The 16,364-nt window shown below is 46.5% G+C and overlaps 1 protein-coding gene across 5 annotated transcripts in view; it reads right to left on the reverse strand.

Moving 5' to 3' along the window:
- Positions 1 to 16,364, reverse strand: part of ZNF827 (zinc finger protein 827) — a 158,505-nt gene that overhangs the window by 65,162 nt on the left and 76,979 nt on the right. For all 5 annotated transcript variants that reach the window (XM_037162374.2, XM_037162373.2, XM_037162375.2 and 2 more), the window contains 2 exons: positions 9,881 to 10,120; positions 7,508 to 7,565 (listed from right to left, as the gene is read on the reverse strand). In XM_037162374.2, the coding sequence (XP_037018269.2) occupies positions 7,508 to 7,565; positions 9,881 to 10,120 (298 nt within the window). The remainder of the gene's footprint in view (positions 1 to 7,507; positions 7,566 to 9,880; positions 10,121 to 16,364) is intronic.

Below are 16,364 nucleotides of genomic sequence, written 5' to 3' on the forward strand. Positions count from 1 at the left end.
AACAATCAAACAAAAAGTTCAATCCAGACAAACCACCAAATAAAATAATAAGTGACATTAAAAGAAAATATATAAAAGAACAAACAGAAATGCCTCCCTCTGAACAAAATGCTTGACAACACTAGAGCTCAATCTATTAAAATGCTTTTAACTATAAAAATTTTAACCTCCCAAATGGCAAAAAAATTGTTTTTAATGATAAAGCACAGAGATTCTTGAAACATTCTCTCTCTCATTAGCTTATGGTAGAATTGTAGGTTCAGCCTGTCTGAACGTCAATTAGACTTTTCAGGCAAAAGCCTGAAAACTGTGAATTATTTTTTGAGTCAGTTTATTCCAGTACCATTTATATCAGCAACAACTTGGGATAACAAAACCAAACAAAACCCTTCATATCCAATAACCAGAGACTGATTAAATATATCACGGCACATGCTCACATTGAACATTATGCAGTCATGAGAAGAATAATATTGGGTTATGTTTATTGACATGGAAATGAATTCTTAATATATTCCTAGGTAAAAAGAGATTACAAACTGTACATATAGTAGTATCTGATTTTTACATGAAAATATATGTATATAAATAGAAAAAACATTCAGCCAGGATACACACCACCAACTTAGCAGTGGTTGCCTGGGTAGCAGGACTGATTATTAATGATTATTTTTTCTTCTTTATGTTCTCCTGGAAATAAAAGTTATTTTTAAAACTTAAAAGTTTTTCTGTACACCTGAAACTACTATAATATTGAGTGTCAATTGTCATTGAAAAAAATTTTTAATTAAGTTTTATGGTTTAGGACCCTTTATTTCTATTTTAAAGAAGATTCTTAGCCCTGTGAAAAATAACTCCAGGGATGCCTAATTGAAGGCAGCTACAAAGGACAACTGCCTCTTAATCACGACCCCACCAGGGTTGGCCACCTGCAGCTGCAGAGGCCAAAAGCTATCGGAGGACGGAGGATGGGGGCTGTTTCAAATACCAGAACAATAGAGCATCTTAGCAAGAAAAAGTAACTGGTGATTTTTAAATTTTCTTTTCTGAAAAGTACAAATGCTTTCTATTTAAGGTTGTCTTAGAAGCGGGCCAAGCCGGATAACCTAACACCAAGTCTTCAAGGAACAATTCCTGTGGCTGCGGCTGAAGCATCCATCAGTGCGGGGCCAGGAAACCTCTCAGGACAAGGAGCACAATGCCAGGCCTTGTGGAGGGCGCCTCGGCCCGGAGGCCAGGCCTGGGGAGCCTGCGCCAACCGCAGGCCAGGGAAGTGAACCTGCACGTCCGGATCTATGAAATGTCAGCCTGTGGAGGGACCTGGATCTCCCTCAGGAATCTGACTTCTGCATAAACAAGGCTCTCTGCTGAGGTGAGCAGAGAACAGATGAACTCAGTTTTCTCCGCAGTGACGCAGGGCTTGTGCAGTGGACACTGTAGGGAATGCCAGAGAAATGTGGGTGCCCCCTGGCCCGTGGCATCATCCATGAGGACTCTTCACCCCTCAACAGATGTCCACCCTTGAATAGTTGATATCTTTCTGTTAACAACCATGGAGTCACTCCCGAGAGTAAATCTCAACTAAGAAGAACGGGAGTGAAGCCGGTACTGAGCCACAAAGACCTTCTTTGGTCTCGTTACCTCCTCATCACCTGTCAGCGGTGACTAGGAGAGAATATAGGTTGTGGGTGTGCACTTACAGAGACCTACAGCTTTACACTTTGTCCCTGTTCTGAATCACACCAACAAGATGGGACCCTGTTGCAAGTCAGGAGAAATAAAGGTGGGAGGGCCCAGGGAAAACGCAGAAAAGAAAGGCTCAGCCCTCTGCCGATCCTGAAAAGGAGATTTAAACCTGCCTCTTCGCAGTAACACAGTTCTGAGCAGCTCCGGCAGTGTCCTATTTCAACCACAGCTCAACATAGATGCCACACATGGGAGAAAAAACGGCAGACAGCAGTACCTACAGGACAGTGGAGTAAAGGAATCGAATGATACAAGTGCTGAGACAGGTTTGGTGAAATAAGGAAAAAGAACGCTCACATGGCAGCAATGCACAAAGTAGTTTTAAGCTATTTTCATTGAAAAAACTGATCCACTGTTTTCCAAGATCAGTTTTCATTTCTTGGAAAAATGAAAACTCAACCATAAACGGAAAAGCATGTATTGCCAATGAAGATTCTCAAATCATCATTTGTGTCCGGGCAGCTGCAGACAGTGGTGTAGGCTGCGCAATACACATTTAGGGGGACACACTTAACATCATAGGCCTCAAAAATGTACATATTTATTATGACAGCATTTCCAGTAGAGGGCAGCATCTTGAGGAAGGGCACTTTTTAGACGTCAACAATGGGGCACCCACAGCCTTGACCTCACTGAAAAAGCATCAAATGGCCTAACTAAAGGGATACCATGAAATTAGCAGCAATTCCCATTTCTTAGAAACAGAAATCTCAGCACAATTTAATCTTCAAGTCATAAAATATAAAGGGTTAAGAGAATATATGGGGAGCAACTCAAAAACCACCAACTTCATTTGCTCTCTTTCCTATTTTCTTAATTGCTTCTGTCTAATCCAGAGTTCTTTGTATTTTACTTTTTAAGGTAATGGAGCATTGTTCTATTATGCCTTTGGAAAAATGAAAAGGGAAAATGGCACAAATTGAGGAAGCACATTATACTTTTACAAATTTGTGCAATTTCTATTACTGAATCATAAATATTTAAGGACATGCACCCACGCCATCACACGGGAAAATTCCGTATTGAACACTTCCAAGTACCTACGTCTTTCAGTAAACACTGGAAGTGCCATTATCTATATCATAGAAAAATAGCCCGCATGTCAAATTTTGAAAATTGGGCAAATTAAATGTTGGGCAGCACAGCGTGATACAAATCTATTTTTCTCTGATTTTCCTACTTCTGCTTTTTGTCTAGTGATGGAGAAAAGGACAATTCAGGTAAACATTTCCTTGCTTTTGGAATAGCAAGCCAGGTGTGAGAAGTTTTTCTTATAGGCCTGCAATCTTATATCCCCCTGGACACTGAATTATTAAAGGGGAAAAGAGAACAAATAATCAAGAGAGCGTTCTTGGCAGCCATTGTTTGAAGTTCACGGTGTTACACAACATCGAGCATGTCCAGTTCACCTGCCAGGAGCTATCTGATTCTTACTCTAGGGTTCCATTTTCCTATTTTGATCTTATCTGGCATCTGGCCGGGTGATGGTTCACGTCAGAAGATGCAGATCTTCCCTCTATTCCTTTAACCTTTGGGATGTGGTTATGAGAGTGTTCCTCATATATTTTCACCTACAAATGATCATATTAGCTGGTTATCTGTTCCCTGTAGAACCTAGGCTTGTGAGGGGGAAGGAAATAGAAACACCAGGATGTTATTAGTCTCTCAAGTGTTCAGTCCTTCTGTTCTCATGGGTCTGGCTGGACTGTCTCCTCATCTCATTTGTCAGGTAGAATGGCATTAAGAACACTCTGTGTACACACTGTCTCACAGGAGACACACGGCTTCTTTACCCTTGGATTAAAATTTCTGGACTCTAAGGTTAAACAGGCAAAGGAACAGCTGCTTTTAGCATTTCCAGGGAGGTCCCACCTAAAGGACCGATTCAGTGGAGGTGCCTGACGAGGGCCCAAACAAGGGCCGAAGGGGTGAGGTCAGGGCCTTGGTGAGCGGGACCGTGTGAGCTAATCATTCCGGCTGCTAAGCAGGATGATTTTTCTGCCTGGCTACATGGGGCACTTCGGTGATTCTTTTTCTCCTTGACGTTTGGGAAGATGATCCCATTTAAGCAGCCAAGTCTACGTTTTTAGGGTTAAAAAAAAAAGGGCATTCTCAAACAAGATCTTAAAATGTCTGGGATTTGCTTCAAAATAATCTAGAGGGAGGGAGAGGGAACAAAAGGAGGGGATAGATGAAATAATATGGGTCATGAATAGATAACTGTTCAAGTGCAATCATGGGTACATTCTGTACTTCTGAAATTTTCCATTGTAAGAGTTAAAAAAAAATGAGGCAGAGAACCAATGATCCAGAAACTTGCTAGTTATTAGCCTCAACCTTTAGCTTCACCTAAGCCTCTTTTTAAACATTGCTAACAGGGAATGCTGTCTTTCTCTCTCTGTGTCTCCCTACTACGTAATGGAGGCACTACCAAGCAGGAGAAATGCCAGTGGACAGCTGTGACCAGGGTTGGAGAGTTCACTGCACACACAGCCACCAGCTTCATGCTCTCTTGGTGCCCCAGCCAGGAAACTGGCAGCCCCATGTCTCTCGTTGGTAAGCCCATACTGAAACGCCAAGCTACAGAGTGTTTCATCCTGGGTTGCTACACTTTCCCTTAGTTCTTGTGATTGGAATGAGAGTCAAGATCAATAATGATGAACAACTGTGGGGGAAGCTGTGGGTTTATGAAGGACAGGGAGAGGGTCAACCCCTTTCCTCAGTATTGAACATCTTGTCTCTCCCCACGTCCCCCTGGATATCAGACCCCAGGAGCAGGAGATCTGGCTGAGTGGGCAGATTGCTGGCATTTGGAAGAGCTGGATCTGAATACTTCCCTGAGGCCAGCATCCCAGGACTGTCCTTCCCCATGAATTTCACAGTTATATTATGCTCTGTCCTAAATGTACCTAGCAACTCTCAAACGCAGGTGATTTGGAACTGGATTCCAGTCACGAGCCATTGTTCTGGACAGTCAGCTGCTTCTAGGAAATCAAACATGAGAAGTCTGATAACTAACTGACCACTCCACCAAGGACTTACAAATCTGGAGATATGGAAGTTTGGAAGATGATGTAAATTTTTTTTGAAAAGTATCCCAACTCATACCTTCACACCTGACCCAGAAGCTCACCTTGTGCAAACAAAATAAGCCAGGACTCAGAAAAGAAGAGAGGGAGTTGTCCTGCCCGGGCACCCCTGCTATCACAGTTAACTCGGGTCAAAGAGGATTTCGGGCACCAAGCAGCTTGACTCTATTTCACCCGAAGTAATGAGGTGAGAAGGTAAAGAAGAGATCTATTTGAGGAGAGGCTAATTGAGCAAGCTGCCTACTCAAAGGAAAAATAAGAACACACTGAGGATTCTGTAGAGGAACAATAAAGCAAGAATTCTTAATACAGATTTCTGAACATTGTATCGCAGGGTGAGGTGGGGAGCGGGGGCTTATAGGAAGCACCTCGTCCTGTGCTTTGGGTGAAAGATCTGATTTCTTTCTTCTTACTCCCCACAAAAGGAGAATTTAAGGATTGCTTCATTTCTGCCAAATGGCTAAAAAAATTTTTTTGTTTATCTTGTAATTATGCTCCAGCTCCAGCCAAAGCAATTTAGGCTAGAGGAGCATTTCACTTGTTTGGGGCTAGTTCAAACCTCCTCTTACCTGTTCCCAGGGAACACCTGAAAAGCATAAAATAACATGGTCTTGCTGCAGACCTTTCTGGCATATAAATATTACCACGGCATCTTAAAGAGCCAGCAGAGTCCTCCCCGGAGATGCTGCTGGGGTTCTGCCCACATCCCCAAGCGCCCTGTCCAGAGTTGCTGGGAGTGTCAGGGGCTCACAGAGTGAAAACTGCCCTCACCATCAGTGCCCCCTCACCTGGGAGGTTCCAGAGCCCCCACTGAAGTCAGTGAATACTCGGGGTGCAAAGAGCTGCCCCCTTGCCTTGAGGCAGGGTTCGCTGTGGTGCAGTTCATGTCCCAGACTTCACTGTAGGACAGAGCTGAAGCATGAACCCGGCTAAATCCACATGCATTTGCTCAGTGGCTTCTCCTTCCTTCTCCTGCCCGGTTGCTTCCCCGCAGGCTCCTGTGAGGACACTCTCCAGTGAAGCCCCTCCACAGGAACCCCCACCTCGGGCTCTACTGCTAAGGAGCCTGGCCTGTGACACTTCAAGAAGCCTATGGGAGCCAATTAAAATGATCACCTACTATTTTAAGTCTGCCACCTTTCAGTGATGACCAGTCTGGCCAATTTCATGTGTTTAACCCATAGACACGAGACCACACACCAAACGGCCTTCAGATGACAGGTAGAAGGTGGGCTGGAATCTATGGCAGTGCACGTCTCCTATCCCACTTAATAGACGAAACAGACTTTCCATCCGCCACACCCATTTCCCAATGCAATCCACAAGCCAAACCCCAACGCTCATTTCCCAGTGGTGCACTTGTCCGTGGAGACAGGGCTTACACCGCTCCTCTCCTTCCGGTAGAGGCAGGTGCCTCTCCCTTGAACTACATCAACTCCTGTGTGAGGCAAGCCGGCTCTGTTTTAATCACCGTTTAATGTGTGACATTCTTCCATCCCAATTCACAGCATTAAAAAGAAAACACAACTCAGGTAAGGTTTAACTGGGCACCCGCCACGTGCCCGATGAGGCTCTGAGGTCAGTTCAGACAACATCGAAGAGAAAAACATCGTTTGTCTTCAGTTGCAAGAATGAAAAGCATGAAGCTAACTGACGTTCCCATTAGGGAGCAACTAAGTTTGCTCGGGAAAGCAAAGATCCCTGACTTAAAGCCTTCTAAGGGGAGGGCCCACCTCCCCGGCTGGAGCAACGCATCTGCAGTGGTGCATCTGCAGCAGCGGGGTCTCTGCTGGCTGGCGTTCACCCCTGACAGCTCAAAGTCAGAAGACTGACTGCCCTGCCCGGTCCCTCCCTTTCATTTGGCCCACCCTGCCTGACCTCCTCAGACTGTCTTTAGCCAGTGGAAAGCTAGCTTCCTTACCTGCAGCTGTAAGCGATATAGGCTTTCTTGAAATTTTTAAAAGCACTTTCTTCTGCTTTTACTGTTTTGCCCTCCCATTAATGCCATGAGGGAATATGTTTGGATTTCCTCGGTGAGAATTATTAGTCCCTGGCCACACAGTTCCTCAGGAGCAGCTGCAGCCAGCACCCTGGTCTCCAGAGGGAGGCCGTCCTGAGATACATACTCACGGGGGTGCTACCTGTCAAACTCCCAAGTCCAGGGACTTAGGCAAAGAGGATAATAACTACTTCACAAAAGTACTGTCAGGTACAGAGAACAAGAACATATGAAAACCTCCCTGGCTGGTGTGGCTCAGCAGATTGAGCGCCGGATTGAGAACCGGAGGGAGGCCGATTTGACTCCCAGTCAGGGTACATGCTCGGGCTCAGACGCAACCACACATTGATGCTTCTCTCCCTCTTTCTCCCTCCCTTCCTCTCTCTCTAAAAATAAACAAATGAAATCTTTAAAAAAAAACCCCTCTAGTTAAAAAAAAACTCCTCAGCAAGGGGACACCTTTTAGACGTATAATAAATATTAATGGTCCTTCCCCACCTTGGTGCCCTTGCTTTCTGTATTGTTTTCTACCCGCCGAGGTTCTTGTACAAAACAGCGGTCAAGGGCGCGACTCCTTTGACACAGTGGGAGGAAGCAGTTTGGAGAACAATGTGCTGTGGGCCCGATGGCCCACCCAGGGGTGTTCTGAGGGGACCCCGCATAGAATGCCTACCTGGTGGTCGTCCGGATGGTGTTTTCTTTTGTGTGATTGTGCTCTTTGCTCACTTTTTCTGAAAGGAGAAAGAAGGAAACAAACCTCTTAGGTCATGGACACTCAAGTCATGCCTTCAAGGCTTCAGCAGAAACAGCCTGAACATTTCTTTCTGTCTCGAGGTTCTCCTCTTGGTTTCTTTTTTAAACAGCCACACCCTCCCTGTCTAATTGATAAAGACCAGCCTCAGAAGCAGGTAGACAGCAGCCACAAAAACGGATTAAAAACCAATCAAAGGGTTGCTAACAAATCTCAAGCGTGTGGTCTGGTTTCAGGCAGAACTTGCACACACATGCACGCGCGGTTGCACAAGGAGAGTCGTTTCTACCAGCTCTTTCCCCGGCTGAACATTTCTGCCTTTCTCTGATTCAGCATGAAAAATGCCGTTGTTGCAACTGTCCCGCTTCCGACTCTGATGACAACCCGTAAGCCTGCTGTATTGTCAGCCCCCTTTGTGAGGGGGGCTATGAAAACAGCCACAGGACGACCCCAGGGCCCTGCTGTCCTTGGGCCCTCATTCTGATAAATGTCACACGGGATGAAAAATACCGCCAGACACAAGGAGGCAAACCCTCCCTTCCTCCGTCTTGAGGTCTGTACCTACCAGCTGTCAGAAATTATTTCATTAGCTTTCAAGAACACAAAAGTCGAACCCTGGCCTCCCCGACACAGTTCAAACGCGAGGCCTCGGCCCTGACCGCCAAGGCTCTCAATGGCTTCTTTTACATACCCAGAGAAAACCCGGCCAAGTCCGCCAGGGTTTCAGGTTTCAACGGCAGGGCAAGTAAAAAAAACTCCTAATCTTACAAATTTTGGAAAAATTTCAACGAAGATTTACAACATCTGTCCCATCCTCTGTAACCGAAGAGCCTGAGGCGGTGGCATGCCAGTCTGCGTGGACAATTCCTTTCTGTCCGCTCGCCAGGGACAATGAGGGTGAATTGAGATTCCCAGGCAGTATTCGTTTAGAAAGCAGGAAATCGGGCCTAAATGACTTGCCTGAGGTCACCCAGGCAGTTGTGACAGTGCCAGGGGCAGAACTCTCAGACGCAGAGCTGCGAGCCGATGGCAGACTGTGATAACGCCCTCCTAGACGGGAAGGCTCTCTGAAAAGAGCCTCACTGGCCTCCCTTTTGCCAAATGTACCTGCTGAATCATCTGCAAACTTATATGGTTTTTAGGTATGTTTTCAGCTTGTTAGAAATCAAAAAGCGTGCTTGCAAGTTTGGGATCTTTTCTGAAGCTCGCCAAGATCTATGTGCCCTATTACACTGACAGAATGAAGTATTTCCATTGTGGCAGGGCTCCGCACAGACGCGACCCTGGAGTGAGAACTCTCGGGCCTCCGACTGCAGTGTCACAGGTGTGGGGTGTGTCCCTGGGCCAAGGAGAAGGTGAACCCTCGTGATGGCCCACGGATTCTAGCTTCTTTTCTCCTTCCTGGTAGTTTTCTTAGTGGAGAATACAAGTGAATACTTAAATAACGAGGCATCTAATGGGTGCTTTAAATTTGTTATCCATAGCAAAAGAGTTTATCCAACATTAGTAACAAACTGTACTTATGCATGAACTTCAATATGCAGACGAATACTTGACCACAGACAAGGGAGGTATCTCTCTATGTAAATCTAAATCTCAAACAGGTATGTATCATCAGTCTCAAGCATGTTTAGACAATCTGTTAAGGACACAATGTATGCAGTCTGAAAGAGTTAACAAGGGGAAAAGTTTAGGGACTAGAACCCTCAACTATTCTATCAGGACACTTAGGTGCGCTGGTAATTACTGCGCTTTTGAATTCCAAGGATTCAAAGTCAATGCAGTTGGTTTGCAGAAAATGTCCTATTAGGCTAGAGCCAAAAACAATCCTCATTCTTCATCTTTTGCCTTTCCCTTTCCTTGATTTTTTTTTTTTTTGGTGAGATACAGTAAAATCTCATTAATTCAGACCGAACTAATTTGGAATTCATGGTAATTCAGTCAACGTTGCAGTAAGCAGCAGTTTATCTTTTGCACATTAGAAAGAAACAAAAGGCTGTTAATCAGATCAGCTGCCTAAACAACATTAGAGGTGAGACGTGTAGCCCAGTCCGCAGGGATCATTTGCACGGAATTGAATACAGTTCTAATTTCAAACGATTCTTAACTATTTATTAAAGAAAGTTTGGCAGGAGCTCAACTTGGCAACATTGTATCCACTGAGTGTGAGTTGCAGTAGGCTTGTTCAAGTAACAAAATTGATTTCTGTCTGCAAAAATCCTATCACGTGGGTGTGTTCACTCTGCGTGAGTGGCTTTCCTGCCAATTATTGACATTTCCTCGGACGCCACATACCTGACAGTTGGAACAGGAGCTCGGAGGCCATCTTCACGGAGATATCCTGACTGAAGAGGTTTCTCTCTGGGGGAACCCTGCCCTCTGGCATCTTCTGCAAGGGTTCGGTTTTCTCTCGCCCGATTAAAGTGCTATAGCCAACATTCCGGCTGGGTGATATGGAGACATGCGAGTCCTGGATGTCAACCTCCATGGGCTCCTCTTTAATCTTCACCATCTGGGTTTCCTTGTAGCTTTCCGCTGCGAGCAGGTGCATGAAGACAAACAAAAACACGGAGTGTCTTAATTCAGAACCCAACCCAATGTCTAATCACCAAGAGGACCGTGAGGATGCTGTAAAGGAGCAGCTGGGAAGAGAGTGCCATGGCCCGCAGGGACACAGTTGGGAAAACGGCTCATTTGACCCATTTGGTTTCCTGAAAGAGTAGGAAACCGAGGTCTGGAAAGCTAAGTGACTTGCCCAAGGCCACAGGAAGGGCAGCAGAACCAGTCCTAGCTGTGCAGATCTAGAATTCAGGGTCCTTGCGCGGGGCTGCCAGCCACTTCCATGCACTCCTTCCTCCCTGCCACGCCGCTTCCCGAATTTGCAGATGGTATACACGTGTCTTCATTTTATAACTTAATTTCAACGAATCGAGTGAGAGCTAGCATATTAAAATAACGATTTTCTCCCTCAATTTTTAAAGCTCTGATCATTTTTTTTCTTTCTCTTCTAGGGCATCTAAATTAATAAAAGATAAATAGAGTTGATTCAACTAAAACATTTACGCCTTGCTGGGAGCTAGTAATCCCCAAGACCACCTAGGAAGTTAATTGCAGCCCAAGGATTAACACTTAGAAAAACAGCAATCTTACAGGTTATCATAACAATTCAATTTACTGACTGTTCTTGCTTTAGGTGTGACTGTTAGACGTCTGGCCTCCAGTCTGAAACATACATTCACTTTGCAAGGCTGGCGTATCTTTATGTCCACATGTCCCTCAGAGCTAATAGCAGAACATCTTTGAAACAAGGTGGCGCAATTAGCCCAGCCATTAATTTGGGTCACTTTAAAATAAGGCCGCACTTTCAAATCAATAAGCATTTATTAGTAGCTACTCAACATTCCAGAAAACAGAAAGCAAGAAGGACTCAGACAGACAAACGACTGAATTGCATGGTGACCCCCACAAAAGATATGTCTGTGTCCTAACGCCAGGAACCTGTAAATAAAACCTTCTTTTGAAAAAAAAAATGTATTTGCAGATATGATTCAGTATCTCAAGATAAGATTATCCTGGACTATCCAGTTGGCCCTAAATCCTATGGCAAGTGCCCTCAAAATAAACAGAAGAGGACCAGACAGACACAGGGGAAAGGCCATGTGAAGACACACTAAATGTTTGTGTTCCGCCCATATGAGTATGTTGGAACCTGATCCCTAGGGTGGTGGCATTTACAGATGGGCCTTCAGAAGGTGTTTGGGTCAGAGGGTGAAGCCCTGGTGTGTGGGATTAGTGCCCTCACAACGAAGACCCCACAGAGCTGCCTTGCCACTTTCCCCGCGAGGATGCAATACAGTGATGCCTTAGTGTGAATCGGGAAGAGGGGTCTCACCAGACACCAAATATTAAGGCTCTTTCATCTTGGACTTCCCAGCCTCCAGAACCATGAGAAACATATTCCTGTTGTGTAGAGGCTACCGGGTCTACGGTGTTCCACCCACAGGCACTGAGACGGAATTGCCTGGAGCCTCTACAAGCCGAGGGGAAGGTTCCTGCCCAGAGCTTTTTCAGACTACTGGCCCCTAGGCCGTCAGGGAATAGTTTCTGTTGTTTTAAGCTACCAAGTCTGAGATAACTGATGATGGATGGACAGATGGATAAAACAAAACAAAACAAAACAAAACAAAAAATAAAGCTAGGGATTCAAAAGGGGAAATCTCATTGCTGCAGGCTGGGTGGTGAGTGAACAGTGTGCTTTCCTTGCTAAGTATCAGACAGGTGAAAGTCAAGTACATATACAGTTTACTGATTTGCAATAAAGATGAAGGAGCATTTTTAATTAAATGGTTAAAGTTACTATGCTGCTGTCCATAAGCTCTTACGTAAGAAGTGTGCTAATTGTTCTTTTCTCCCTTTTGACATATTACACATGCTTCTCAGAGAAAAGGACTTGTTTTTTGTCAGCAACTAATCTGCAGGCAACTGTTACATTTAATTTAGATCCCTTCCCCCCTCTCTAACTCTGCCAAGCTGTTTTTTTTCTCTGTGTGTCTGTGGAGCCAAGTTCACTGATTCAATCTTGCTTAAAAAACAAACTTTTGCAAGTGCACTCTAGCTTCCGTCCACGGAATTCTTCCTTGAGTGCTGGCCACACCCCCTGCGCCCCTAGGGGTCTGCTGCCCTAACAGGTGGTCCACCCTTGGTGCGGTCGCAGCACATGTTCCCTCCAAGTACTTTCATTTAGACAATAAACAGTGGGGTCAGTGTCACAGGTACACAATGGTGTCTCTGAGCCCTGCAAGTCGTGCTCAAGCCTGAAGACAAACACAAAGGAATACTAGAAAGAGATTCATTTAGTTACAAAAAAATCTCAACAGCATACACGGCAAAGCTAGAAAGAAGCTCCGTTATTCATCCCTGTCTCCTCCCCAGCTTTCTCCCTGGATTAAAAACCACCTGGCTATTTGCACCACTGAATTTAATGAAATCCATTTTTAAAAGCTACGTGGGATAATTTCATGTATGATTTCCATGAAGTGCTTCCTGCCCTTTTTGGTGACAACCCTTGACCTTTCAAAAATGCTCAAAACACTGAGCATTCTCCATCTACCTGATGGACTCCAGACTCCCCAAGAGGAGCCCCCAAATGGACCTCTCAACGCGTAAGTGAGACACAATACATTAAATACTTCCATAGTCCTTGCTCTTGGGGGCATCACTGCCAAGTGCTTCCTTGCCTTCTTTCTTAAAGCAGGTTTCTCAGCCTCAGTGCCGCTGACATTTGGGGCCAGATGCTTCTCTGTTGTGGGAGGCTGGGCAGTACATCGTAGGATGTTCAGCAACCACCCTGGTCTCTGCTCACCAGATGCCATTGTCACCCTCCCCTTACCCACTAGATGCCGTTGTCACTGTCTCCTAGTTGTGACAACCACAAATAACTCCAGATGTTGCTAGTGTGGTCTGGGGAGCGAAGTGGCCCTCGCTGGAGACCACTGTTGGAAAGGTTCTGCCACATTCTGCTTTTCAACCCATTTCCTCCCAAGTTGAATCAGCACCCACAGCTTCAAAGAAGAAGGCAAAAGCTCTTCTAACAGTGTAGCTTGTTACTTGCTTTATTGAATATATTAGGGAGAAACTGGTTAATAAAATTATGCCGGTTTCAGGTGTACAATGCTATACTACATGTAGAGTGTACTGTGTGTTACCACCCCGTTATGTCCCCTTCCGTCACCATTTATACCCCCCCTTTACCTTCTCCTTCCTCCTCCCACCCATCTTCTCTAAAGTCGTGGCTTAGGCTCCCCAGTGCCTCTCTCGGCCAGGTATGGAAACAGGCTGGCCTAAGACGCAGGCGGCAGGTTGACTTGGGAACAGGGTGTCCCTTACAGATCCCGCTTGGGCCCCGGGCCAGCTCACTCCCTCTAGCCTGGGGCACCCCAGCAGGACAAAGGCTGAATGAATCATTTCACTGGTTTAGCTGAGACTCCTACACCCCAGCACGGTCTGCATCTCCAGGCCTGTATTCTCTCCCCTCGGCTTCGCTCTCCACGCCCACTATAAGTCCTTTTCCAATCACTTCCTAAAGTAACAGGACAAATACTAATCTTGCCCCAGATGGTTTATACTGTTATTCCAAGAAAGAACGCGGCACGTGGGAAAAGACGAGACCATGTTATGCCTGGGACGGGGGCTGTGGTCTATGGAAATGCTTATTTGTGTTTTGTAATTCTTCTATAAAATATGTGGGCACTTTGTCATTTACCTAACTTTTTAAATAATGAAAACAATCATATACGCCCAGGAAAAGATGCCACGTTCTACCTAGAAGTGGTGAGAACACTGACAGCTGGCAGCATGGGAGGAGTCGGCGAATCAGATAAGCCCATGCAAACGCTGGCAGTGGGTGGGCCAGTAGAATGCAGTAGTTCTGCCTCCTCTGCCTTCATAAACATGGCGATACTAGCTATCGACCTGTGTTATTTCATTCATCGGTCATTGGGTCACTCTGTCATCTTTTAAAAAATGTTTACTGTGCGCTAAGTACTAAGATACACGGAGCGTGGGACACTGAGGAAAATACAACGTAGTTCTTGCCCTCAAGCGGTTTAAATCTAAATAAACCATCAGACAAGTACAAACAGCCCTCACCTGCAAGAAGTAAAACTAACACACAAGTGGGCAGAGGAGTCAAGGGGACCGTGAACCGAGGCCTCTGAGGAGGAACTGTGCTCAGGGACTAGCACTGGTCTGGTCCGGCTGGAGGGCCGGCCCGAGAGGTGGAACTGGTACCTTGAATAAGCAGGGCCCACAGGGGTCAAACATAAAAGCAACTCTATTTTTTGTAGTCCATTGTCTCTTTAAACCTGCCTGGTAGGAAAAGTCCCTCCCCTCTCCCTGGCAGGAAGCTCAGGCAGGCCCATACCTGATCATTCTTAGATGATACAAAAACTGAAAACCCCTTTTAACAGCAAAACAGTCTCGATTCGGAATGCAGACGGCCCAAGCCCAGGTGTTAATTCACAGTTCCACCTTCCTTTGAAGATCTGTCCTTCCAGCTGTCTGGAAGGGTCTACTGCTTACCTATTACAGAGGCGGGGAAGAGTGGTGGGGCGGTGGGGGGGGCGGGAATCCCTGTCTCTTCCTGTGGCCTCCCACACCAGCTGCCCGTTCGGGCCTCAGAGAAGGGCTAGAGAAGGAGGCCGAGGGAGTAGAAGTGCGGGCATGAGAAAGGTCTTACTTCACTGTTCTAGAAAGGTTTTGCTCTGCGGGCCAGCAGAGGCGTATGGGATTTGTGCACGGGGTCTTTGAAGCCTTTGCTTTGGTTTCTCCCCCGACGTTCCCTTCACCTGGCTGAAGTCCCTCTTGTCTGGGGTCACTCATTTCCTCCACCTCCCCTAGGGGCCCCCCTGTTCCTCCCACATCCCGTTGTGCTGAGGGACCATCAATTCTCTTGGCAGTCCCAGTGGACAGCATTTAAATCAACACCCACGACGCCAGCCCTCTGAGGGGAATCTGGTCACTGCCAGGGACACGGAAAACAGTGCCTCTTACTTGACCAGACGTAGAGGGCAAGTTCAGGCCCCATACAGCACACTTGGCCCCCAAGCAGCTGGCCATCCTGTTTCTCACCCTCTGGATTTCCCAGGCACTCATCCACCAGGCTCCCCGCCTGAGCCAAACGCAAGACAGACATGCCAGATGGTGTCCCTTATGCCATGCTCTCTAGATTTGGGGTAGGAATACAAAAAGTTGGGTTGGGGAGAAATTTAAAAACATTTTTTCCAGTTCTGTTTTGGCAAATTATTTACAATCCCTGCAGGAAGTGGAACTCCTGGTGGCTTCCAGGAGGCAGGAAAAGACTCAGCGGTGACCTCAGCGGTGAAAAGAGCAGGTGTCATCTGAATGGGGGGCCTGGGAGAGGTCGTAAGGGTAAGTGGTAGCTCATGTGGATGGAGCAGAAGTGTTCCCCTCTACCCTTGGAGAGGAGGAGGAAGAAAAGAATGGGAAGAAGAGGTGGCGAGGGTGGTCCAGCATGGTGTGGGTGTGCCACGGATACCCAAAGAAGAGCAGAGAGGCATCCCAGGACCGCCACGAGGGTCTCCTGCCTCTTCACATCCCCGGGTGGCTGCCCTCTGACAAGGATTCCTTCCCTTGGCTTCCACCCCACACAGGCCCCGGGCCCGTGGCCTCCACACCAGCTCTCAGCGCTCTTCCACGCGCCTTCACGCTCCCCCACTGCTGAACTATTCCAGTGTCTGGTCATGCCACATGGTGCTCACCTCATTCCTTCTTAAATACCTGTTACATCTCCCAGTGAAGATTTCAAGACTATTCCGATGTCCCCTCCATGAGCAGCACTCCCTTCTCACCTGTAGATTGCACAGACCTTGCAAATACTGTAGTTGCCACAGTGATAATGTACAGGTTCGCTTCCCTCTGGACTGAACACTCCGGGCAGAGCTAGATGCTTACTTGCCTCTTGTCCCCGAGACTTCGCAGAGGGCCCAGCACATTTGATACGCTTTGTGGATGTCATTCCCCTGAAGCACGGTACACAGTAGGTGTGTGATGCCGCGCTTCCTGTCCCGCCCTTTCGTCTGCCACAGATGCTCACACACACTATGAACTTAGCATCGGAACACGAAAGGACGATGGCACCGACATAAGAATGAATAGTAAGTGACCTCTCTCTTTCTTGACTGCTCACTGCCATGGTCCTGAACGGCAAGTGTCTTAGAATAACGAGAAGCTTCAACAAGCCTCTAGAAGCCGTGCCAAC

Source organism: Artibeus jamaicensis, unplaced genomic scaffold, assembly GCF_021234435.1.
Source record: "Artibeus jamaicensis isolate MK-2021 breed Jamaican fruit bat unplaced genomic scaffold, CSHL_Jam_final scaffold_537, whole genome shotgun sequence".
NCBI classification, from domain to species: Eukaryota; Metazoa; Chordata; class Mammalia; order Chiroptera; family Phyllostomidae; genus Artibeus; species Artibeus jamaicensis.